Raw genomic sequence first — 26,025 nt, 5'->3', positions numbered from 1 at the left:
TAATTCTGTCAGAGACAGCAAAGGACGTGGAAGAGCAGTTGAACGGAATGGACAGTGTCTTGAAGGTAGGATACTAGATGAAGATCAACGAAAGCAAGATGAGGATAATGGAATGTAGTCGAATTAAATCAGGTGATGCTGGGGGAATTAGATTAAGAAATGAGACACTTTTAAAATGGTAGATGAGTTTTGCTATTTGGACAGAAAAATAATTGATGATGGTCGAAGTAGAGAGGATACAAAACGTAGACTGGCGATGGCAAGTTAAGCGTTTCTGAAGAAGAGAAATTTGTAAACATCGAGTACAGATTTAATTGTGGGGAGGTTTTTAGTGCTAGTATTTGTATGGAGTGCATCCACGTATGGAAGTGAAAGATGGACGATAAAAATAGTGACTGCGACTCAAATTCACGAATCATGTCTGTGCCACTACCTCCCCTATTTCGCGATAATACAAAACGAGCTGCCCTTCTTTGAGGTTTTTCGATGTCATCCGTCAGTGCCACCCGATGCGGATCCCACACCGTACAGCATACTCCAGAATAAGGTGGACGACCATGGTGTAAACAGTCTCTTTAGTAGACCTGTTGCACCTTGTAAGTGTTCTGCCATTGAATCGCAGTCTTTGGTTTGCTCTACCCACAACATTATCTATGTGATCGTTCCAATTTAGGTTACTTGTAATTGTAATCCCTAAGAATTTAACTGAATTTACAGCCTTCAGAGTTGTGTGGCTTATCGCGTAATCGAAATTTAGCTGATTTCTTTTAGCACTCTTCGCACCATAAAAATATCTAAATCGTTTTGCTCATCTGATGACTTTACAAGACGGTAAATGACAGCATCATCTGCAAACAATCTAAGACAGCTACTGTGATTGTTTCCTATGTCGTTAACATAGATCAGGAACAACAGAGGGCCTATAACACTTCCTTGATGAAAGCCGGATATTACTTCTCTTTTACTTGATGACTTTCCGTCTATTACTACGAACTGTGACCTTTCTGACAGGAAACCACGAATCCAGCCGCACGAGAGGCATTATTCCATAGGCACGCAGTTTGGTTAGAAGACGCTTGTGAGGAACGGTGTCGGAAGCCTTATGGAAATCTAAAAATATGGAACCAGTTTGACATCCCCTGTCGATAGTACTCATTACTTCATGAGTATGAAGAGCTAGTTGTGTTTCACAAGAATAATGTTTTCTGAATCCGTGCTTTGTGTCAATAAATCGTTTTCTTCGAGATACTTCATAATGTTCGAACACAGTATATGTTCTAAAACCCTACTGCGATTCGACGTTAGTGATATGGTCCTGTAATTCAGTGGATTATTCCTTCTTCCTTTTTTCTTGTTGGTGTGACTTGAGAATTTTCTAGTCTTTAGATACGGATTTTTCTGTGAGCCAGCGGTTGTATATAATTTCTAAATATGGAGATATTGCATCAGCATACTCTGAAAGGAACCTGACTGGCATACAATTTGGAACGGAGGCCTTGCCTTTATTAAGTGATTTAAGCTGTTTTTCTACACCGAGGATATCTACTTCTATGTTTCTCATCTTGGCAGCTGTTCTTGATTATAATCTTTGGACTGAGGACCACAAAAGCAACAATAAATATAACGTTCGAAAAACATTAACGCATTCCAGTCAAAAAATCTCCGGTTACTGATCTGAAGAAGCTATTGGCGGTTGTTTTAGTTCACTCATGGAATCAAGGAATGTTGATTAGTGCACACATCTTTCAGCGAGGAAGATTCTCATATGGAGGCAATGGACGGGCAAGTTCCACCTATGGAGGCAATGGCCTGGGATTCGGGAGGATCGAGGATCTAACCTCAATCCTTTAATCAAATCATTAAACGCTAACTTGGGAATGTTATGAATCATTGACAATGCCATTGCAGGTTTTCTGAGATATCGGAGCTTGTGTTCCGACTAACGCCATCATACGAGGAGAGATTGAGGGGGGGGGGGGGGGGGGTTCGGTGGTTGCGGTGTGTGGAGGGGTGGGGGGGTGAGGGTGTATAGTGAGTCTTTGCAAATTAACACATCAGGACGTAACTTCACAACCTGGACTGTATGACATTGCCAAAATAACGCCTTATGCGCTAATTGTATGTCATTGGAAAAGAGGATACATGGGGTGTTAAAAATATTTTGAGAGGTGGTATATGAACGAAAACAAGACAAAATATCCACCAAATACAGGCTCCAAAATGCGTACCTTAAGAGCTATGACCATTTGCTTTTCTTCGCTAGTGCGAAACACATCTCTTGTATTGCAAGCTCTTTGTTACTACGAATAATGTATAGAACGCAGTGAACAAATGAGGAGACACTCCTATGTTACTGTCCTGGATACAGTGTGCGGTAAACATTTGTTAGTGTTGTTACTGTAAACAGTATTCAGGGTTCTGGGTAAATGCAGAGCATAGATTAATTCTGCTGGAACCAGGCTGTGTTGTGATTAGACTGTCAAATACTTTTATTACATTGCAGTTTTCCTTTAATTTCCTTTTCCATCATTCTGTATATTATCATATGGGACGACATACGTGTCGGTGATAAAACCGGAGGATGTGTTAGATGACGACCAGTTTGGCTTTAGGAAAGATAAAGGCATGAGAGAAGCAGTTCTGACGTTGCAGTTGATCATGGAAGGAAGACTAAAGAAAAATCAAGAAACGTACATTGGATTTTTCAACCTGTAAAAAGCTTTCAACAATATGAAATGGTGCAAGATGTTCGAAATTAAGAAAAAAATAGTGATAAGCTATAGAGAAAAACGAGTAATGTACAACTTGTACAACAGCCAAGAGAGAATAATAAGAATCGAGGATCAAGAACGAGGTGCTCGGATTAAAAAGGGTGTATCCTAGGGATCTAAGGGATCTAGTCTTTCGCCCTACTGTTCAATCTATACATCGAAGAAGCAGTGATTGAAAGAAAAGAAAGTTTCAAGAGTGGAACTGAAATTCAAGGTGAAAGGATATGATGATACGATTTGCTGATGACATTGTAATCCTGTGTGAAAGTGAAGAAGAATTACATGATCTACTGAATGGAATAACAGTCTAATGAGTACAGAATATGGATTGCGAGTAAATCGAAGAAAGTAGCAAAAATAAGAACTGCAAGAAACTAAGCATGAGAATTGATGGTCACGAAGTAGATGAGGTAAAGGAATTCTGCTATCGAGGCAGCAAAACACCCCATGACGGACGGAGCAAGGAGAATATCAAAGCAGATTTACAATGGCGAAAATAGCATTCCAGGCCAACAGAAGTTTGCTAGTATCTACCATTAGCCTTACTTTTAGGAAGAAATTTGTGAGAATGTACGTTTGGAGCGCAGCATAGTGTGGTAGTGAAACATGGGCTGTAGGAAAACTGGAACAGAAGAAAATCGAAGCATTAGACAGACGAATGTTGGTAATTAGGTGCACCGGTGAAATGAGGGATGAAGAGATTCTGCGCAGAATCGGAGAGGAAAGGAATATGTGGAAAACACTGGCAAGGAGAAGGGGTAGGATGATAGAACATCTGTTAAGACATCTGCGAATGACTTCCATGGTACTAGAGGAAGCTGTAGAGGGTAAAAACTGTAGAGGAAGACAGAGATTGGAAACATCCAGCAAATAATTAAGAACGTAGGTTGCATGTGCTACGATAAGATGAAGAGTTTGGGACAGGAGAGGATTTCGTTGCGGGCAGCATCAAACCAGTTAAAAGACTGATGACTAAGAAAAAAGAAAAAAAGTTTCATTTTCGCACTTGCCATCACAATGTAAGCTTGCACCCTCAACAGCACATACAAAAATTATTTTCCCAGTGAGCTAATATTTTAAATGGTGCGAAAATAGAGCTGTGACCAAGTGCTGAAAACACAAAGTAACTGCTAAACTGAACTTTTACGAATAAAACAAAAAATTAAACTTCAAACCAAAAATGGATTTCTCGGTTGAAATGTGCATTCACACAATACACATTATGCGCTGAATGAGTGTCGGTAAAGGAAAATTATTTACTTGTGCCAGGCAACGTATGATAAATGTAACTAGTTCTGTGCATTTTAGAAAGCACAAGGACACTTTCTAAGAAGAGTATGATGATAAATTCATACCACGAAACTGAGAGGACCGAAATTGTTTTTAGTGTTAATAGAATTCCGTGTCAATGGTGCACGCAGAAAAGTCCAATAATGCTGTAGTTTCGATCTCGTCAAATTTTGTTCGAGAATTCGATCTCCTGCTGACATTTATCCTTGTACATAAAAACTGAAGACCGGAAGTCCGTAAGCAATATGTTTTCGTTTTTTTTCGGAAAAAATCTGTTGTTGTATTTTGCAAAGTCTTTCTAAACAAATAATTTTCGACAAACTGCTCGATATCGTCCACCATTTTATTCACGTCACCACTCGAATGAGCATTTCAATAGCTGCGAGTGTTTTGAATGGTGTTTCGCATCTAGGGACAGAAACTGCAGTGTTTATTCAATCGCCATATTCGTCGTCGTCCATTTAAAATCCATTTTGTTTGCACTGCCGCGTTGTATTATAAAATTCTTAAAGAATACTAAATGTGGGAGGTGTGTCGTGAATTTATAGAGTGTAGGTGAGTGTAATAATGACGGTGTAAAACCACCCAATAATGTAAAAACTTTCCAAACATTTCATTAAATGGCACTGGCGTCACTAACTTCCATGGAGATCGCAACGTCCGTAATCGCAACATATGTAATGCATCTAAAAGACTGGGGAGAAATCCCCGCGTGCTCCTATTTGCTACGATTGCAAGTAAGTTCTTTTGATAGTGAAATTTCAAGCTTTGTGTGATACTTCAATCTCACGGTTGCAATACATTTGTGGTGTTCGTAGGGAAATTTGTATGCTTTATAGATTTTAATTTATTATTGCGGGGTAGCGGAAAATTATCAAGAATAACTACGCTTAATGCTTTTCTCGTAATCTGAATTTGAGAATCCAGTCGGTAAACATATCAGTCAGCAGCCACGTTTATTTCGTGGCCGTATATTTTTAAAACATAATGGCTTTAAACTTGTCCCGATGACAAATAAGGATCGTTAATGAGATCCATCTGACATGTACGTTACCATTGACGTAAATCTCTCCTAACAGGTTAGCCTACCTGAAAATGATTGACCCCTAAGCGATACAGTTTTATTGGGTATGCAGGCGCAAATTGACGTAGTTTCGTTGGTGTTGAAAACATCTGCCGCGTCATATCTGTAGTCGTAGTCGATAAACCTTGGTTAGCTTCACTCCAGACATTTTAAACTCTATGCTGTTCGTTTTCATGAACGTTATAATCAGACTTTATTTGCGGAAAATTCGATATCCATTTGTTTTTCTCCAGTTCAACAGTTTTTCCACGCAAAAAGCTCCTGGTACAGGAGCATTCTGCGACCTACGTTATTTGAACCAACAAGCAACGCAGTCTACACTTCATACATGTCTCTGATTCGAAATTGTGCGCTCAACCGGGAAAAAACCATGTTCATGGTCGTCGAAAAATTAATCTGTACTCAATATTACATATAAAAACCGCAGATTAATTTTTCGACGACTGTGAACGTAGTTTATGTTCGAAACCGTTGGAGTAAAATATAAATAAGCCAACATTTGTGTGTCATGCATTTTATTAAGTTTTTACAAGCTGATAACTACCTTAACAAGACGTTTTCGAATTCCGTTCTTCATCAACTGCCTTAAGCAGCCCCATCTTTATTTTAAGAGTCAATTAATTTGGGTCTCATGATTGCAGGAAGACAGTTTGTCAGCATATCATAAAAATTTAACTTTTCTAGTTAAGAGAATGTATGAAATTATTTCGTACTTTGTCGCCAACTCAGTATCAGTTTATGCTAACTAAGCTGATTTTCCGGTTTAAGCATTTTCGCATCATTGTATCTGAACTATTCAAATACATTCACACTACTGTGAAATGCAGCTGATCGTATTTGCAGTCTTCCAAATAATTTTTCATAGTCACAACACTACCAGCGACGCCGTGTGCTTTTAATGGCGCTGTATCAAGTCTATAGCGGTAAATTTTACTATTGTGAGACTGTTGATGGATTATGCAAACTCTGACTGATGACAAAACAAGGATTTCATAAACAACAAGTGGCTCATATCTGAAAGATAATCACAGAAGTAATAGGTGCTCGGATGACTGCAAACAGATACATATTTCAAGATGACTAAAAGCGTGACATTTTACAGAAAATGGCTACTAAGTGAGCAGCAAAGAGAAGAAAAGGCTATTTTGAATTTTTACAGATGTCAGGCAGTTACATCGGCGCTCAGTTCTCGATTCGCGCTTTTCGGCGCTCATCGTTTGCCTGTACCGGAGCACATATGATTTACACATCCACGTCTCCCTTTCTCGAACGTTAACACAACAGTTCTGCCACTCTGGCAGCGTCCACAGTTGGATGAAACTTAAGCGTACTCCCATTTCCGTTTTGTAAGTATCAGCAGGACATACAGCTTTCGTGTATAATTTCCCAGTGTTTAAAACGTGAAGATTGTTAAAGACGGAGGTTATTGTGTTTTTACTGTGTAAAAATTCCAAAAGCACTCTTTGAAGAAAAATTCTGGCATCTTTGTTTCCGTCGTTCTGTATAACCAGTGAAATGCAACGTTTGAGGTATAATCCTTTTATTTTTGATGGTCTGATAATGCATTGGCTTGAACAACATTTATAGTTTCTGAGAAATTGCATTAACTGACCGTTCTTTGTTCTCGGTAGATTATTTTGTCATATATTGACGACATAATGACTTGTACACTGTTACGCTTAAGGCTGTATGGAGACATCAAGGGCATTCTAAGATAGGAAATCAAAGACACAAAGTGGAGAACAATCAAAAGTGGTAGCATTTAGGTTTCAGGAGATAAAGAGTAACACTATGGCAAATTGCAACTGTTTCAGGGGAGAAGTTTCACTTCAGAGAATTAAGAGGTAACTTCATCCACGACCTCAAGGTCGCTGTCGTAAGGCGCCACTGTAGCAGATCGCCATGAAAAGGCACTGAGCCGTGCGTGGCTGGTGTTCGTGCCGTTTCTTATTTTACATCTTGTTTTTTCCGTACTGCCACCTCGTTATGTTACTTTTCAATTACTGGTGTCACCGAGGTGCTGTCTTGCTTGCCCGTGAGCGGCAGCAGCAGCGCTTATCAATACAGGCCCTGCCGTATTATCTTTGCTGGACTGCTATTACTTCCCGGTCGTCGTGTGTTTTGAGTTAGTTCGGACATGGCAGTGTTTGAGTTGGCACGCGGCACAAGTTCAGTCGGGGTGCGGCAGCAGTGAGGTCCGGACCACCAGGACTCGACCGACATTTGCCAACACACATGATTGGAGTGGGGACGACTTTGGTGGGTCGTCGGTCGGTCGTCTTGCCGGACGACGTGTATTTGGCCGGCGATAGCTTATTGGTTGGCTGTGTGTGCCGACTCGTGTTTCGTCCATGTTATTGTACAGTCACTGCCGTTAGCATTGTCTAGTTCATCGTGCAAGTGTTCGTGAAACCGTGTGTAGTTGGTGTGATTTTGACTGACAAGTTACTTTAAATGTTGTCAACGTACTGGCTCTGAGGAGTCGGTCGCTTTGCGTGGACCATGTGAGGAATTCTCGGCGGGGCGTAGTTTGGCCGGGGCCCGCTGACGGTCTCTACGCGGTGTCGGAGAGTGTGGCGCGGTTCCCATTGCTACGAGGTCCGTGGCTCATCGAACCTAAACACGGAAGTTGAGTTTTGATTTAACGTACTAGCAAGTCAAGATTGTCCACATTGTGTCGTTTGGAGTTCGTTGTCGGCTGTTGGGATATTCCCGCGAGCAACAACGTGGTTTTCAAGTTGGAGAATTCTAGCCACCTTCCTGTGGAGTTTCACTATATTCGGTTATTTGAACTGAAGTGCACCAGCGGTTACCTGCCCTGGGCGTTGACATAAATTTCAAGCAGTTTAGTTTCCTCATCGTGTTATTGCTGTCCAGCACGTGAGTAATTTGACAGCTCTGTGGATGATTGGTTGTGGGCGTCAATATCTTCCACGTTGTTCCGTTCAACTCCCTGTTGTGCCCTGGTCGGGTGAAGTGGAAGTTATCTTGTCGTTGGGCCCGCTGACTTTCAGTCGGTTGGTTTGTCGTCGGATCGTGAATGGTTGGCCCGACTGCCTGTCTTATCCAAGCGAGCGTTAGTGTTTGAATTATAGGCCGACCCTCGAACATCTGGGTGCCCTTGTTTGTGCTGCCCTATTTCTTTTAATTGTTCTTGTTGTTGGTACTTGTATGGCTTGTACCCGGTTTTGTGTTTTAAATTAGAGTTGTTTTACTCTTAAGGCCTTCAGCCTAGTTTACAGTACTGTTTCAAGTAAGCCCTTTGGCATTTTAAAATATTTTTGAATTTTTAAGTCTTTGGCATTCAGCAGATTTGAATTTAACTTGTTTACTTCAGCCTAACTAAAGAATTGTTTAAAGATATGACTTGACTTTTAAAATTTCTGATTATGCTTGCGTTTTACGATATTGGCCTTCGGCCGTTTTTAAATTGAAGTGGCTTTCAGCCGGTAATTAAGTCCCAAATATTAAAGCTGTGTGTATAAAAAAGTTTTTGGGCTCTTGTAATGTTTGATCAAATAATATAGTTGTATGTTCGAGTGTAACTGACAGCTCCTTAGTTTGGCCCCTTTCCACAATTTATTGTATATATCCTTTCCTGCGGGTTAAGCAGGGCATTTCAGGCACATCTTACCAGAGGCAGCAAGGTTGATGTTTTCTCCTGAGAACTGCAACGTCAGAGGGTTTACACAGGTTAGATAGCTACTACAGCAGTCACCTCCAAAAGAATGGCGGGGGACGGGGCCAAGTAACGTAAAACAGCGTAGTTGCTGGATTTAATAGGGTGGCAATGACGTTTAGCTGTCAGCTGAACGCTGTTGACACCAAACTTGGAGTATGTTAATGTAAAATCCAGAAGCATCGCTACCTACCGAGTAGGAGAAAGGGAGGAATCTAAAAGTGGTTGGCCAGAGGCATCCTGGAGGTGCCGAACGACTCACCAGACTGACAAAAGCTTGTTAAGTGCTGGTGAACTGGTAGGTCGACTACAGGAAGGAAGAAATGGCGCTCCTCCACGATTCTTTTAAAAGCTTCGTTTTTGTATTTAGAGGGAGTTCTCAGTCAAATCGCTGGGGCGCCGACTCCGTGCCACTCGAGGCCAGCCTCGGTAAGCTCTGACATGTCTTTCTCTCACTTGTAGTGCTGCTCTCGAGTTTGTACTTGCCGTGCTGCTACTATTCCATAGCTGTGTTAGTACTCTCCCCTCCCCCACACCCCCACCCCACGTTTCACCCCCGTGAGCTTCAGACACTGACTGTGCTGTGCAACAAATTTCCTTCTTCGCTTTTTCTAATCTTTGGAATTAGTCTTCGGTGTAGTAGTTAGTATGATAGCAAATAAATAGTGCTAATAAGACCCCTGAATTCCATGAGTCTCCCGCTGTAAGTATCCTGTCGAGCTACAACACAAGCGTCTCTCGTAGATACCCTGCGATAGTGTTTGGCGCTGATCCAAGGCATCAACCTGCCTTCACAGGTAATTTGTCTTACTGCATTAGCTCGGAAATTGCAGACCGACCTTAAACCCCCGCCTTCCCACTATCCTGTATCAGGACACGACAATTTTACACATTATAAATGGAATAGCATTTATTACAATGTCTGACAAAAAAAGTGATGCATCCAGAAGGGGAGCATCAAACGAAATGAATCATCACGGGTCGAGAGAGTGTGTGACGTTATTTCGGTGATTACAAAATAGTCATGTCTTCAAGAAACTTAGAAGTGCGAGGCTACGCAACAGTATGACGCTGCACCTACTTTGTCCTGGTTGCACACATTCATTCATTTGGGAAGCCGTTGTATCCCCCCGTGGGGTAAGCTGGCCCATAACTGATGTACACTATGTGATAAAAAGTATCCGGACACCTGGCTGAAAATGACTTAAAAGTTCGTGGCGCCCTCCATCGGTAATGCTGGAATTCAGTATGGTGTTGGCCCACTCTTAGCCTTGATGACAGCTTCCATTCTCGTAGGCACACGTTCAGTCAGGTGCTGGAGGGTTTCTTGGGGAATGGCAGCCCATTCCTCACTGAGTGCTGCACTGACTAGAAGTATCGATGTCGGTCGGTGTGGCCTGGCACGAAGTCGGCGTTCCAAAACATCCCCAAGGGTCAGGATCCTGTGCAGGCCTGTCCATTAGAGGGAGTTTATTGTCGTGTAACCACTCTGCCACAGGCCGTGCACTATGAAGAGGTACTCGGTAGTGTTGAAAGATGCAATCGCCATCCCCGAATCGCTCTTCAACAGTGGGAAGCAAGAATGTGAAGGTGCTTAAAACATCAATGTAGGCCTGTGCTGTGATAGTGCCACGCAAAACAAGAAGGGGTGCAAGCCCCCTCCATGAAAAACACGACCACGTCATGACAAAACCGCTTCCAAATTTTACTATTGGCACTACACACGGTGGCAGATGACGTTCACCGGGCATTCGCCATACCCACACCCTGCCATAGGATCGCTACATTGTGTACCGTAGTTCGTCACTCGACACTATGTTTTTACCCCTTGTCAATCGTCCAATGTTTACGCTCCTTACACCAAGTGAGGCGTCGTTTGGCATTTACCGGCGTGATGTGTGGCTTATGAGCAGCCGCTCGACCATCAAATCCAAGTTTTCTCACTTCCTGCCTAACTGCCATAGTACTTGCAGTGGATCCTGATGTAGTTTGGAATTCCTGTGTGAAGGTCTGGATAGATGTCTGCCTATTACACGTTACTATCCTCTTCGCCCGCACGATCTTGTGCTGTACATGTGCCTTCACGTTTCCACTTCACTATCACATCGGAAACCTAGGGATGTTTAGGAGTGTGGAAATCTCCGGTACAGACGTATGACACAAGTGACACCCACATTCGAACTCCGTGAGTTCCGCGGAGCGTCCCATTCTGCTTTCTCACGATGTCTACTAACTACTGAGGTCGCTGATAAGGAGTACCTGGCAGTATGTGGCAGCACAATGCATCGGATACTTTTGATCACGTAGTGTGACTCGTTCTTGATATCCACTGGGTCGGAGTGGACGTCCGAGATCGTCCCATACCTGTTCTATCGGGGGAAGATCTGGGGATATTGGTGGTCGCGGTAGTACCTCAACATCACGGAGATAGTTCAAACAGATACGGGCTATGCATGAACGAGCATTGTCCTGTTGCAAGAAAGGGTATCACGATAAGGTCGCATGAGCGGTAACACATGTCCATGACGTACCGTTGTGCCGCCAGAGTTCCCTCGATCTCTACCATCTGTGTCCTGAAATCATACGTGATTGCTCCCCGCATCATGACGCCAGAAATAAAACCACTGTGTTCCCCAGTATGTTGGAAGAATGGATGCCCTGCCCAGGTCAAAATCATACTCACCACAATGCGACGCTGAACATAATGAGGCGTTATTCATCAACAGTCCATGATACCAGGTCACGTCACCACTCAAAAACTGAGCCGTCTGTATTGTGGTGTTAATGGCAGCCTACATATGGGACAAGAATTCCCTAGTGCGACTGCTGCCAGTCGCCGACCAATGGAGTGGGATGAGACTGAACGTTGCAGCGGGTCCATTGCTTGCTCTCTGATCGCAGTATTTAACGAAAAGTATTCTGAAGTATAATTACGGATAATATATTTTGTGCAGCTAATTTTTGTCTTAGAACAATTGTTGTAATTTATCGTGTAGTTTATCATTTCATTTGTCACATATTTTACCTAAGCTAAACAGTTTTACATTGCATTTTACTGAAACACTCTGCTTTTAGTGATAAAGCACATATTACCGTCATCTTTGAAAACAAACTTAGATAGTCGCTAGATACACCAAGCTTCAAATATTTGACCGCGCAGTAATTTCACAACCACACGTATTTACGCGTGTACCTGGCGTTAGAGTAACAGCCGAAAATAGATTTCACTACAATCTTGTGGAATTTTGAACCAATGTCGTGAATTTCTCATTCATCATGTTCTGATAATTATTAACTACAGTTACAGAGAGCATAATGTATATTTCAGACGATTTTAACGGCTCGTTTTCAATATAATTGAACAGTACGATTAGTTTCGGCTTCCCTGCTTGAGCACTTCCCCCACGGCTATTTTTAGCATAATGTCTTGCTTATTGGAATTCTTTTCTATGCGCAGATTTCTGAATTATTTGACTGACCAAAGTCATTTATACAAAATTTCTCTAAACATGAAGTTACTTTTTAGAACAGAATATTCATGTTGATTTTTAGCAGTGAGATCGGTCATAAGGAATACCAAAACGAATGTCCGTTGGGGGCATCATTTGTCTTTGTTGATAATATTCTGTGATTCACTGATAATGTGAGTAAATGCCTTGGTAAATTTTCGGCAAAAGCAGTTCTCTACAAACGGATAGGGACCGCACACGGTGGTTCGCACGTAACTGTCTCAATTTTACCTCCAAGTACACTTGGTTTCTCAGAAACCGTAGGTCGAGTGCTCATATTTTCGAAGTCATCTTAATTATCCCGATCAACTATGTTATAGAGATGTCCGTTCATTTACGTACTAAATCCGTCAATATGTATCTTGATTACTAGAATCGTAGTTCAGAGAGTATTTTCATTGCTTCTGTGACTTCATTCTTCGAGAGAGTCCTACGTCTTGATTGTTCCCGGGATATAACGAGAAATATAAAAATATGTTTCTATTTTTACAGATTACATCGGACTGGTGAACCTGCCTTCTCGCTCACAGGCGGGCAACAGCTTCGAGGGCCAGACCGCTACGGTCAGCGGCTGGGGCCTCAATACCGACAGTAAGTACGCGCGTTCTACGTAGGTGGTGACTACTTTTTATGCTTTTTATTGATTCCGTCTCATCCTGAAAGTTGGTGTAAGGGTATCGAATGTTGTTAGCGGTAATACGTTTGAAAATGTGAGTCTGCATTTATTGTATAGGTTGTCTCGTCATACAATACGTCAAATTTTGCACGATCTGAGTAAATTTAGTGTAAACTGAGTAATCTTCTCAATGCAACACGTCTCATGGAAGTATCTTCAGGATCACTAAAATCAGTGGCGTATGAGATATGAAACGCGCCGTCAGGCTTCCAGGAAAGCAATGTACTCATACTGCGGCAGAAATTAAAAGCAGATAACCCTAAGAGCTACCACATGATCAACAAGGCACGGCAATTTCATAAGTTGCTGACTGGATGCATCCAGAGAAGAATAGAAAAGAATATCCGTCAGGTAGTGATAGTCACGAGCTATTCGAAATTTACATTTGAATATCTATCTTTAAAAAATCGTCATGTGTCAACTTGAATAAGATATTCAGAATTAAGTAGATAACCAAATGTAATACAGGAGAGACGTTTAAGTATAATATCTATCGAAACCGAATAAAGCTAACTGAAGTTAAATAGTTTGTAAAAGAGTGCTACAGCTCATTAACATTACAGCATAAATTTTTTGTGGATAAGGGAAAGACGAGCCTCAATGCAAGTTCCAATTAAGAATATATAGGTGTCATTTATGAGGTTCGTGGATGACAGTCTTGTCCTACGAGATATTTCACATACTGCGTTTGTGTCCTGTTCGAGCATAGCTCTGGAAGGCCTGCAGTGCTTTATAAAGACTTAATACATATGAGTTAGTACAACGGGACAACTACCGTCTGAATATGAAGACATATGCTTAGCACTGGATCGTCTGCAAAAAGTTCGAACCAGATTTGCTACATGTGATTTATCATTTAGAAGAATTTGCTGTGGGGTAAGACACCCCTAGGGCAGAGCCGTAGGTGGTTAACGGAAGGACATTAAAAAAACCCGAAAATGATCTATATTAGTATCTAGTCCATAGTTTTCGGGATTTCCGAATGGTGACACTTCCAGTGACAGTTGACTCCTAGAAGTAGAGGTGGCACTAGGCAAAATTGACATGTAATGCTTAATTTCGAAACGCTTCGAGAAAATTCCAGAAAATGTGACTTATTGTTGTTTTAATCTTCAGTGGCAACACTGGTCTCCCTCTACGATATTTATCCTCCACACTCCCCTTCTATACTAAACTGGTGATGCCTTGATGTCTCAGAAACTGTCCTCTCAACTGATCTCTTCTTCCGGTCAAGTTGCGTCAAAAATTTCTTGTTTCCCCAATTATATTCAGTACCTACTCATTAGTTACGTTATCTACCCATCCAATATCCAATAATTTTCTGTAGCGCTACATTTCGAAAACTTCTATTCATTCTTTGTCTAAACTGCTTATCGTCCATGATTCACTTCCACACATGGCAACACTCAAGGCAAATACTTTCAGAAAAGGCTTCCTGATGTTTAAATCTACACTCGATGTTAATAAACTTCTCTTCTTCAGAAATCCTGTCCTTGACATTTCCAGTGTGTACTTTATATCCTCTCTACTTCTGCATTCCTCAGTTATTTTGCTTCCCAAATAGCAAAACACATCTACTAGTCTAATTTCCTTAGCATCACGTGGTTTACTTCGACAACATTTCATTAACCTTGTTTTGCTTTTCTTGATGTTCATTTCATATTCTCCATTCAAGACAATGTCCACTCCGTTCAAGTGGTCAAGTAATTTGCTGTCTCTGATAGAATTACAATGTTACTGGCAAACTTCAAGGTTTGTGTTTCATCTGCCTGGATATTAATTCCTACTCCAATTTTTTCTTTTATTTCCTTTACTGCTTTATCAGTATACAGATTGAATACCGTCGGGGGTTGGCTAAAAAACTGTCTCACTTCCTTCTCAACCACTGCTACCCTTTCATGCCCCTCTACTCTTATTACTGCCTTCTGTTTTCTTTTGTAGATAGCCTTTCGCTCCCAGTATTTTATCCCTGCTACCTTCAGAATTTCAAAGAGAGTATTCCAGTCAATGTCGTCAAAAGCTTTGTCTCAGTCTACAAATAATATAATCGTAGGTTCGTCTTTCCTTAATCTTTCTTGTACGTCATAGGGTCAGTATTGCCTCGCGTGTTCCCACATTCTCCGGGATCCAAACTGATCTTTCCAGAAGTCTGCTTCTACCAGTTTTTCCATTATTGTGTAAGGAATTTGTGTTAGTATTTTGCAGCCATGACATGAAACTGATAGGTCGGTTATTTTCAACCCTGTTAGTAACTGCTTTCTCTCAAATTATTACATTCTTCTTGAAGTCTGAGGGTATTTAATCTGTCTCCTGCATCTTTAACACTAGATGGAAGAGTTTTTTAATGGATGACTGTCCCAAGGCTATCAGAAGTTCTGACGAAATATCGTCTACTCCCAGGGTCTTGTTTCGACTTAGGGTTTTCAGAGTTGTGTCAAGTTCTCGCAGTATCATATCTCCAATCTCAACTTCAACTACGTCCACTTCCATTTCTGTAATATTGCCTTCAAGTTTATCTCCCTTGTACAGACCTTCTATGTACCCCACCAATCTTCCAGCTTTCCCTTTTATGCTTAGCACTGGTTTACCATCTGAGCTCTTGATATTCGAACAGCTGCTTCTTTTTATCCGTAATGGCATCTTTAACTTTCCTGTAGACGGTATCTATTTTCCCGTAATGAAATACGCTTCTAAATACTTACATTTGTCCTCTAGCCATTCCTGCTTAGCCATTTTGCACTTCCTGCCAATCTGATATGTTAGACTTTTGTATTCCCTTTCGCCTTCTGGATTTTCTGTATTTTTATATTTTCTTCTTCAGCGATTATATTCAATGTCTCTTGTGTTATCCATGGATTTCACTAGGGCTTGTCTTTTTACGTATTTGATTCTCTGCTGCTATTTCATATCTTAAAGTTACCCATTAGTCTTCTACTGTATTCCTTTCCCTTGATCTAGTCATCCGTCGCCTAATACTCCCTCTGAAACTCTCAGCAACCTTTGGTTTTTTCAACTTATTCAGGTCCCGTCTCCTTCATTTCCTACCTTTTTCCAGTACCTTCAGTTTTAATCTACAGTTCGTAGCCAATAAATTGTGGTCAGAATCTACATCTGCAACTGGAAAAGTTTTACAGATTAAAACCTGATTCCTAAATCTGTCTTGTCATTACATACCCAATCTGAAAACTTCCGGTGTCTCCAGGTCCCTTCAACGTAAATAATCTTCTTTTGTGATTCTTAAACCAAGTGTTAGCGACGATTTAATTATGGTCTGTACAAAACTCTACCAAACGGCTTCTTCTTTCATTCCTTTCCCCGAGTCCAGACCAAATTCGGTACCCCATCACTATTAAATTTTCGTCTGAATAACTTCTTTTATGTCGTCATACACTTCTTCAATTTCTCCATCTTCTGTTGAGCTAGTCGATATGGAAACAAGTTCTACAGCGGTGAGTGTCTATCTTGGATACCCGCCGAGCCGTTTCTAGGCCCTACCGTCTGGAGCCGCGAGACCACTACGGTCGCAGGTTCGAATCCTGCCTCGGGCATGGATGTGTGTGATGTCCTTAGGTTAGTTAGGTTTAAGTAGTTCTAAGTTCTAAGGGACTGATGACCTCAGAAGTTAAGTCCCATACCGCTCAGAGTCATTTGAACCATTGTATCTTGGATACAATAATGCGTCCACTATGCTGCTCATAGTAGTTTACCCGAATTCCTACTATCTTATTCACTGTGAAACCCACTCCTGCATTATCATTATTTCACTTTCTTATTTATAACCCCGTATTCAACGCACCAGAATTCTTGTGCCTCCTGTCACCGTACTTCACTTATTCCCGGTATATCTAACTTCAACCGATTCCTTTTTAAATTATCTAACGTACCTGTCCGATTCAGCGCTCTGACATTCCTTGCTCTGATCCTTCCTTTTATTTCTATTCCTTATCTAATGTATTCAGAGTGAGAATAGGGACAAAACCTAGTTAAACGAGAAAAAAAGAATTCTATTAATGAATATTTGACTATAAAATAAGAATGAAAGTGCAAAACACACAACATGGAAACCAAACAAATATACAATCATAAATCCTACTATCTACCCTATCCACGACTGGCACAACACCTAGCGGTCAAAACGCGTCCCTTGTTAAGTTCGTTAAGAACACTGCAAAGGTTGATGTTGTAACCCTTTTGTAAGCTCTAACCACCACCAAAGGTGGAGTAGACAACGAAAAACTCAGATACGAATTAGTGGCACTGCAATTATGTGAATTTACTCTTCCCTATATTACTTCGATTCGCATACATCACACAAGTGATCAGAAAAGTGTCTAACTTCCCCGTCGTAGAAGACTGGCGGCGCCGTGGAGATTCAGTGTGACGTCCAGAAAATAAATACGGCTAGACTATGGACGTATTACTGAGTCGGAAAACTCCTATGATTGAAGACAGTCAGTTATCGCAGACATTTAAGAGACTCTGCAGTCTGCTTGCCTACACTGGCCAGGAACACAAGTGTGTCTCTAGTGCACGAACGTAAATGAAAACTTCTCAATACGAACAGCGCCACAATAAAGTACCAAACTGTTAACACATTAAGAACATCTCCCTAAAATTTGGGGAAACAAGGTGGACAGATCACAAAACGTTACAACTCTAACCACATTCGTTTCATTGTCACTTAAAACGGAGGGCAGAACTGCTGGTAAATTTTCCGTCGCCCTCTGGCCCGAAGGTAAAACACAGTCTAACAGAATGTGGCGTACAGTGATCTGTACACCATAAGCACCACACACTGGAGGGCCGCCGCGCTGGAGCAAGAAGCCAGGCGCGAGAGGACTGTGGCTTACGCGAAGACGAACAAGGAGAAGCTCACCCCATCTTCGTGGCTGAAACACCGCCGCGTAGTGCGCTTTACTAGATGCAGCATATTAGCTGTCACATCCAGTTACTCCCATCGCGGCATGACTCTGTACCTCAACAGCGAGGCGATAGTGTGCAAGGGGACGGCACAGTGAAATAACTGAGGATCACGACATGCCTCCTTCGCTGTTACGTCTGCGCTTTCGTTCCCCGCAATATTCGTGTGCCTTGGTACCAAGAAAAAAGACCCCCCTCCACAGCCATTGTACTTAATGGAGGTGTCTTGTATATTCTGTCCACTTTCACTTCTGGGTACAAGTATTATATAGAATGACGGTCGCTCAGAGAAACTGAATAGACAAGGAATTTTGTACTTGAAGCAGCATCTTATCTGCTCCAGTGCCCGCAAGAACGTATGAAATTCCCCGTCGAAGGCAGTTAAGTCCCGAGGCTGCCGGACCTAGAGGACTCGATCCACAGGGCAACCAACGGAGTCCTGTTTCGACGAATCCGCGAGGACAGCTGTAGAGTTGTGTTGCCCAGTTGCAATGTCATAAAAAATGTGGTTAAAAGCATATGCAGGAGTGCAAACAGTCCTGTACGGCACTAAATCTAAAATTGTTCTGGGCCTCTGCAGTAACCGTGGTGGCAATCGGATAAAACCCTGGATTTGTGGTTGTACATGCTCCATACTTAGTGACTGCAGCGCAAGCCGCGCACGGATGCCAAATGGTCATTGCGCTCGTGGGCGGTTGGACAGAAGGTGTAATCAGTAACCAAAAGTCGCCAAAACATCACTACAATTGCAAATGCAATCATGTTCTGTATATCTGGTTCCAAACTTCCTGCACGTTTGACCCACATGTGCAGTTTGATTGTAATTGCATGTTAACCGACACATACCAGACCGACTATATTTATCAGCGTCGGTATTACGTCTTCCAAGTCTCCTGTGTATTTTTTTTTTCGGTATCTTTAGCATATTGCCTACTCAGTTGCTGTAAGACATTAAGTGCCTTTTGTTACTTACTATCTGCTGACAGTATGTCAATAATGAAGCCTATCTCCTTCACTCCCTCCCCCCACACCATCTCTCTCTCTCTCTCTCTCTCTCTCTCTCTCTCTCTCTCTCTCTCTCTCTCTCTCTCTCTCTCTTGCTGTGTGTGTGTGTGTGTGTGTGTGTGTGTGTGTGTGTGTGTGTGTGTGTTTCTGTCTATAGTGTTACGTGTTCACCGTTTTTGTATTTTCTTGTGTCTTTTGTCTGCTAACTTTGCATCGTACCGATTCTCCTGTGCAGTTCATTTTATCACGTTCAGTTCTTCTGTGTACTCACGTTTGTTCATAGATGTACTGTTCAGTCTGTGTAATAAATATTTGAAACTGGCTTCTTTGTAAGTTATGTAGTGATTGGATTGGTCATGAATGCTTGCGCTGGTGCTTATAGATATCATATAAATTTCGACCTCAGCCTAATTGTTTCTCTTGTGTATGGAGAGGTTTAAGACATTAAGCTTTTGATTTGTTTGCGTTTCAATGGTGATTCGTAATTGTGGTTGAATAGTGTTTGTCATTCTAAAGTTCTTTCCTACGAGAGTGTGATTCGTCTATTAGGCAAATTATATCAGATAAATACGCTCACCCTGTAAAATTAAGTTCTTTTCCCCATAGTCAACACCATTCACTCTACCAGCTACCCTTAAGTCTCTCACTTCCACCTCTCTCTCTCTCTCACGGTATGTAAACACATGTACATATTTGTGTTATTTCCAAATTTACTATAAAACTATAATCCTTAGGCATACGGTAAAAGAACAACTTCTAAAGTCTCAGCTCTGTGATATACACACATCAAAAAAAGTTTTGCACCACCTCGGTTCCGAGAGTTCCGGAACCTATACAGAAAATTGGAACAGAGCTCAACATAAAGAACATTTCCGCCCTTGTTATTGCTCATGAAAAGCACACACTGCACGTTGTACCACCATGCAGCGCGACTTCCAGAGGTGGTGGTCCAGATTCCTGCACACACCATACCCAGTAGCACGACCACTTGCATTATGCGTGCCAGTATTCGTTATGGCATACTATCGACATGTTCATCAAGGCACTGTTGGTCCAGATTGTCCCACTCCTCAACGGCGATTCGGCGCAGATCCCTTAGAACGGTTGATGGGTCACGTCGTCCATAAACAGCTATTTTTAATCTATATCTGGCACGTTCGATAGGTTTCATAACTGGAGAACATGCGATGTCGTTATCGCGAAGGAAGTTATTCACAAGATGTGCATGATACGGGCACCAATTGTCGTCCATGAAGACGAATGCCTTGCCAGTATGCTGCCGATGTGGTTGCACTATCTGAGGATGGCATTCACGTAACGTACAAACCGTTATGGCACCTTCCATGACCACCAGCGGCGTACGTCGACCCCACATAATGCCACCACAAAACAGCAGTGAAATTCCACTTGCATGCACTCGCTAGACAGTGTGTCTAAGGCATTCAGCCTGACCGCGTTGTCTCCAAACGCGTCTCCGACGATTGTCTGGCTGAAGGCATATGCGACAGTCAAGAGAACGATATGCCTATGCTGACCGGTCCATTCGGCATGTTGCTGAGCCCATCTGTACCGCGCTGCATGGTGTCGTGGTTACAAAGATGGACGTCGGGAGTGAAGGTGTGCATCATGCAGCCTATTGCGCAAAGTTTGAGTCTAACATTACGTCATGTGGCTGCACAAAAAGCATTATTCAAGTTGGTGGCGTTCCTGTCAGGGTTTCTCCGAGCCATAATCCGTAGGTAGCGGTCATCCACTGCAGTAGTAGGCCTTGGGTGACCTGAGCGAGGCATGTCATCAACAGTTCCTGTCTCTCTGTATCTCCTCCATGTTCGAACAACATCGCTTTGGTTCGCTCCGAGACGCCTGGACACTTCCCTTGTTGAGACCCCCTCCTGTCACAAAGCAACTATGCGGACGCGATCGAACCACGCACGGTATTGACCGTCTAGGCGTGGTTGAACTACAGGCAACACGAGCCGTGTACCTCCTTCCTGGTGGAATCACTGGAACTTATCGGCTGTCGAACCTCCTCCGTCTAATAGGTGCTGCTGATGCATGGTTGTTTACATCTTTGGGCGGGTTTAGAGACGTCTCTAAACAGTTAAAGGGACTGTGTCTGTGATACAATATCCACAGTTAACGTCTGTCTTCAGGAGTTCTAGGAACCGGGGTGAGGCAAAACTTATTTTGATGTGTGCATGTCTCAACTCTGTGCTGTATGTAAACTAATGAAAAACGATTGACACTTAACAATCGTTCCTTTTACAAATCCAAATACATTTGTACCAGAAGTTCAAACAATCCATCTGAGAGGTTAATAAGAAACAACAGTTTTTCAGAAAGAAAATAAACAATAATCCACTGAAGATAGCACAAAAGTGCTGAAACATTTTTGGGTAAAAAAACTATAAAGCAGTGTCTTGAATAACGCGGAATTCATCTCGAGTTTTTCTTCCAGCACCCAAATAAGAACTGCAACATCCACAAGATCACTACACAGCCAACGTCTTTCAGTTTTCTTAATTCTTCACTGCCAATTAACATTGCCCTCTTGAACTTTTGGCTTTACGGAGGACTTTTGCTGTCTGCTTCAGCACTTCTTCGTTTTCTGAGACCTTATCTCTTGTTTTGTCAATGTCCAATGTTTTTCAAGCTACTTTCATTCGGCAGACTGCCTTTCACAGTCTTCAGTCCACCTAGCATGTTTACATCTCCTTTGTAACGCTGTTAGTTCCTTTTCTGGAGGTACGTATTTTTTCAGGTATCAAGCTACATCCCTGTTTTCCTTTGCTGTAGCAGCTTTTGAAAATTAGCTATGCTGAGGTTTTCAGCGTCGTCTATTATAACTTTATTCTCAGGCAGTGTTTTCTTATTTAATGATGGAAGTCTATCCTTACACGGGTCAGGAAGTGATAAATTGGAAATTTGTGGTAAGTTCTTTTGGGACCAAACTGCTAAGGTCATCGGTCCCTAGGCATACACACTACTTAATCTAACTTCGAGTACCTTACGCTAAGGACAACACACACACTCATGCCCGAGGGAGAACTCGAACCTCCAATGGGAGGAGGCGCGCAAACACTGGCAAGGAGCCCTAGACCACCCGGCTACACCGCGCAGCAGAAAGTGATAGGTTAAAACTGCCACATTTTCTCACTTCTACATTTCCTATTTCCGTAAGATCGCATTTAGATATTGCAACGTAGTCCAGTTGAAATTCACCAAAATATTTTTGTGGAGAGCGCCAAATTTTCTTTTTCGTGGGATGTCTTTTGAAAACAGGAGACACAAGTATAAGACCAAACGCGTGTCAACCGTCAGTAAGTTTTCTGACATTTAAATTTATTGTCTTCAAGAACATCGCCCTTGTATAGACCCTCTATATACACCTTCCACCTTTCTGCTTTCCCTTCTTTGCTTAGATCTGGGCCTGCACATGAGCTCTTCATATTCATGCAAGTGGTTCTCTTTTCTCCAAAGTTCTCTTTAATTTTCCTGTAGCGAGTATCTATCTTACCCCTAGTGATATGCGCCTCTACATCCTTACATTTGTCCTCTAGCCATCCCTGCTTAGCCATTTTGCACTTCCCGTCGATCTCATTTTTGAGACGTTTGTATTCCTTTTTGCCTGCTTCATATACTGCATTTTTATATTTTCTCCTTTCATCAGTTAAATTCAATATCTTATCTGTTAGCCAGTAATTTCCATTAGCCCTCGTCTTTTTACCAACTTGGTCCTCTGCTACCTTCACTATTTCATTCTTCTTCTGCTGTATTTCTAGCCCCCATTCCTGTTCATCGTTCCCTTATGCTCTCCCTGAAGCTCTCTGCAACCTCTGGTTCTTTCAGTTTATCCAGGTCACATATCCTTAAATTCCCACCATTTGCAGTTTCTTCAGTTTTAATCTACAGTTCATAACCAGTATATTGTGCTCAGAGTCCATACCTGCCCCTGGAAATGTCTTACAACTTAAATCTGGTTCCTGAATCTCTGTCTTACCATTTTATAATCCGAGACCTTCCAGTATCTGCAGGATTCTTCCATTTAAACAACCTTTTATGGTTCTTGAACCAAGTGTTAGCTATGATTAAGTTATGCTCTGTGCAAAATTCTACCAGGCAGCTTTCTCTTTCATTCCTTAATCCTATTCCATATTCACCTACTACGTTTCCTTCTCTTCCTTTTCCTACTATCTAGTTCCAGTCACCCATGACTATTAAATTTTCGTCTCCCTTCGCTATCTGAATAAATTCATTTATTTCATCATACATTTCATCAATCTCTTCGTCATTTGCGGAACTAGTTGGCGTATAAACTTGTACTACTGTTGTAGGCGTGAGCTTCAAATCAATCTTGGCCATAATAATGCGTTCACTGTGCTGTTTGTAGTAGCTTACCCGCGTTCCTATTTTCCTTCATTATTAAACCTACTCCTGCATTACCCCTATTTGATTTTCTGTTTATAACTCTGTAGCCACCTGACCGGAAGTCTTGTTCCTCCTGCCACCGAACTTCACTAATTCCCACTGTATCTAACTTTAACCTATCCATTTCCCTTTTTTAATTTTCTAACCTACCTGCCCGATTAAGGGATCTGACATTCCACGCTCCGATCCGTAGAACCCCAGTTTTCTTTCTCCTGGTAACAACGTCCTCCCGAGTAGTCCCCGCCCGGAGATCCGAATATGGGACTATTTTAACTCTGGAATATTTTACCCAAGAGGACGCCATCATCATTGAACCACACAATAAAGCTGTAGTTTCCCCTTGCTTTCAGCCGTTCGCAGTACCAGCACAACAAGGCCGTTTTCGTTAGTGTTAAAAGGCCAGATGAGTCAATCATCCAGACTTGCCTCTGCTACTACTGAAAAGATTGCTGCCCCTCTTCAGAAACCACACGTTTGCATGGCCTCTCAACAAATACCCTTCCGTTGTGGTTGCACCTACGGTACAGCTATCTGTATCACTGAGTACACAAGCCACCCTACCCACGGGAAGGTCAATGGGACATGGTTTTTTCATATAGTTCAATAATTGTCACCCTGTACATGCCTCAGTAAATGCACATATTATGTGGCACTTGTTACCCTAATAAAAGTTTACAACGAAGAGAGAAGAGAAACATGTAATACAAAATACACAGAATATGTTTAATGTTCGGCCTACTAGTTGCATTACATTATCTGTGTAATTCCGTAACGTATCATGATAAAGAACATTCTTGGAAACTGAACATGAGCACATCTAGTGAACCTGTCACTCATGGAAGCGCCGGCCAGAGTGGCCGAGCGGTTAAAGGCGCTACAGTCTGGAACCGCACGACCGCTACGGTCGCAGGTTCGAATCCTGCCTCCGGCATGGATGTGTGTGATGTCCTTAGGTTAGTTAGGTTTAAGTAGTTTTAAGTTCTAGGGGACTTATGACCACAGCAGTTGAGTCCCATAGTGCTCAGAGCCATTTGAACCATTTGAACTCATGGAAGCATTGAGGGGTACACGAGGCCGTGTTGTTTGTTTCCAGACGGTGTCATCCCAGACACGCTGCAGTACACGACACTGAACGTCATGTCCAACACGCAGTGCAGCCAATACTTCGGCGGTCCCATCTACGACTTCACACTCTGCGCCATCGGATCCAGCGGACAGAGCACCTGCGGCGTAAGTACCTACCGTCATTTTCACTGCTACAGATTTTGATTCCACACGGTAACTGAAGTGACGGAGTAGTCTGACTACCAAGAGTACCATGCCCAGTCGGGACAGTGCGTGGATTCTGGGACAGAAATCAAAAGAACTAGTGAACACCATCACTCAGCGTAATATTGTATTACACTTAACTTTGGAGCAAAGTGTCCTTGTTGAAATCCATGTAAAAGTCTTTAGCAAAGCAGGGACAAGTTATCACGTTAATAATTCACTACATAGAAACATACGTACTGAAAGTCTTGGTGCCAGTTTGATGCACTACTTTCAAAGAGAAAGTTGCGACTGCACTGTAACTATCCTCGACTGCTGCTAACCCGAGCTATTCGACAACTGGGTGACAACTATGCCAGAACTGGACTACAACTCAGCAGGAACTGGCTAGAGCTACGGTCGGGCAGTCTCTTACTAAGATGATCTTTGGCGCCGGTGGCGCCTAAGCTCAGGGTGCGTGGCACTCGTGCGTCCGGTGGCTGGGCGGCGAAGGTTGCGACGCTGTCGCTGCCGGGAACCTCGATGCCTTTCTTTGTGAGGGCACAGGCTTCAATGGCGAAATTCTTATTGTTGGTAGAACTCAGCACCGTTTTGAACTTTGTTCGTAGTCCTCTATCCATCGAATTATCCCTGGACATTATGCTATAGAGGTCCTGGAAACCGTCCACAACCTGTAGCTGATGATGTCCTAGTCTCACAATTGCGTGATGCTCGTCTATATTGAATGCCGTCGCCTCTGCCTTGGTCTCGCTGATATGAAGGTATTCTATGAGCTGATTTCCACACGTTGAATCTGTTCTGAACTCCTTCTTCTGATTTGCCTCAGATCATGATATCATCTACAAATCCAATTGCATTAATTTCAATAAAACTTTTCTGATTGTTCATTATTCCATCGCCCATAAAAGTGATGAACAGTAGTGGAGACAGTGCACTGCGTATCTGTACTATACTCATGGTCTGAAATCATGAAGATCGTTCCTCTCCACCGAATGATTCACAATACCGAATTACTAACGATCCTCGGAATACTTCACAACATTCATCGTTCATGAAAAGCTGATGCTGCACCCTCGGTGTCCAAAGATATTAACAACATTTCCGAATCTGATACACTTTTGTTCGCACGATGCCGAGCTAATATTACTCACGGTAGGAGTTTGCCCTGCCTTATAGGCTACACTGTGTGTGAAGCTAAACGTACTGCAGATCTTCCATAGTAATAAGCTCATCTAGGGGTTAAAGGTAGGGAAGTTTCTATTTTTTTGATGAGGATGCATACTGTTAGCCGTGGTAAAAGGAATGAGAAATGTATCAATTTCAGGTATTGGACTTCGGTATGGAAACAACTAAGGAAAAAGGCGTAAGTGTAAATGCCAAATTTCATATTACCA

At 42.3% G+C, this 26,025-nt stretch overlaps 1 protein-coding gene across 1 annotated transcript in view; it reads left to right on the top strand.

The window, feature by feature from the left end:
- LOC124775628 (brachyurin-like) overlaps positions 1–26,025 on the top strand; it is a 55,787-nt gene that overhangs the window by 26,659 nt on the left and 3,103 nt on the right. Inside the window, exons 5-6 of the mRNA XM_047250456.1 lie at positions 12,826–12,924; positions 24,456–24,592. Of these exons, the coding sequence (XP_047106412.1) occupies positions 12,826–12,924; positions 24,456–24,592 (236 nt within the window). The remainder of the gene's footprint in view (positions 1–12,825; positions 12,925–24,455; positions 24,593–26,025) is intronic.

Source organism: Schistocerca piceifrons, chromosome 2 (genome assembly GCF_021461385.2).
Source record: "Schistocerca piceifrons isolate TAMUIC-IGC-003096 chromosome 2, iqSchPice1.1, whole genome shotgun sequence".
NCBI lineage: Eukaryota > Metazoa > Arthropoda > Insecta > Orthoptera > Acrididae > Schistocerca > Schistocerca piceifrons.
The sequence above is the reverse complement of the archived record's forward strand: the minus strand, read 5'-3'. Positions and strand labels throughout refer to the sequence as shown.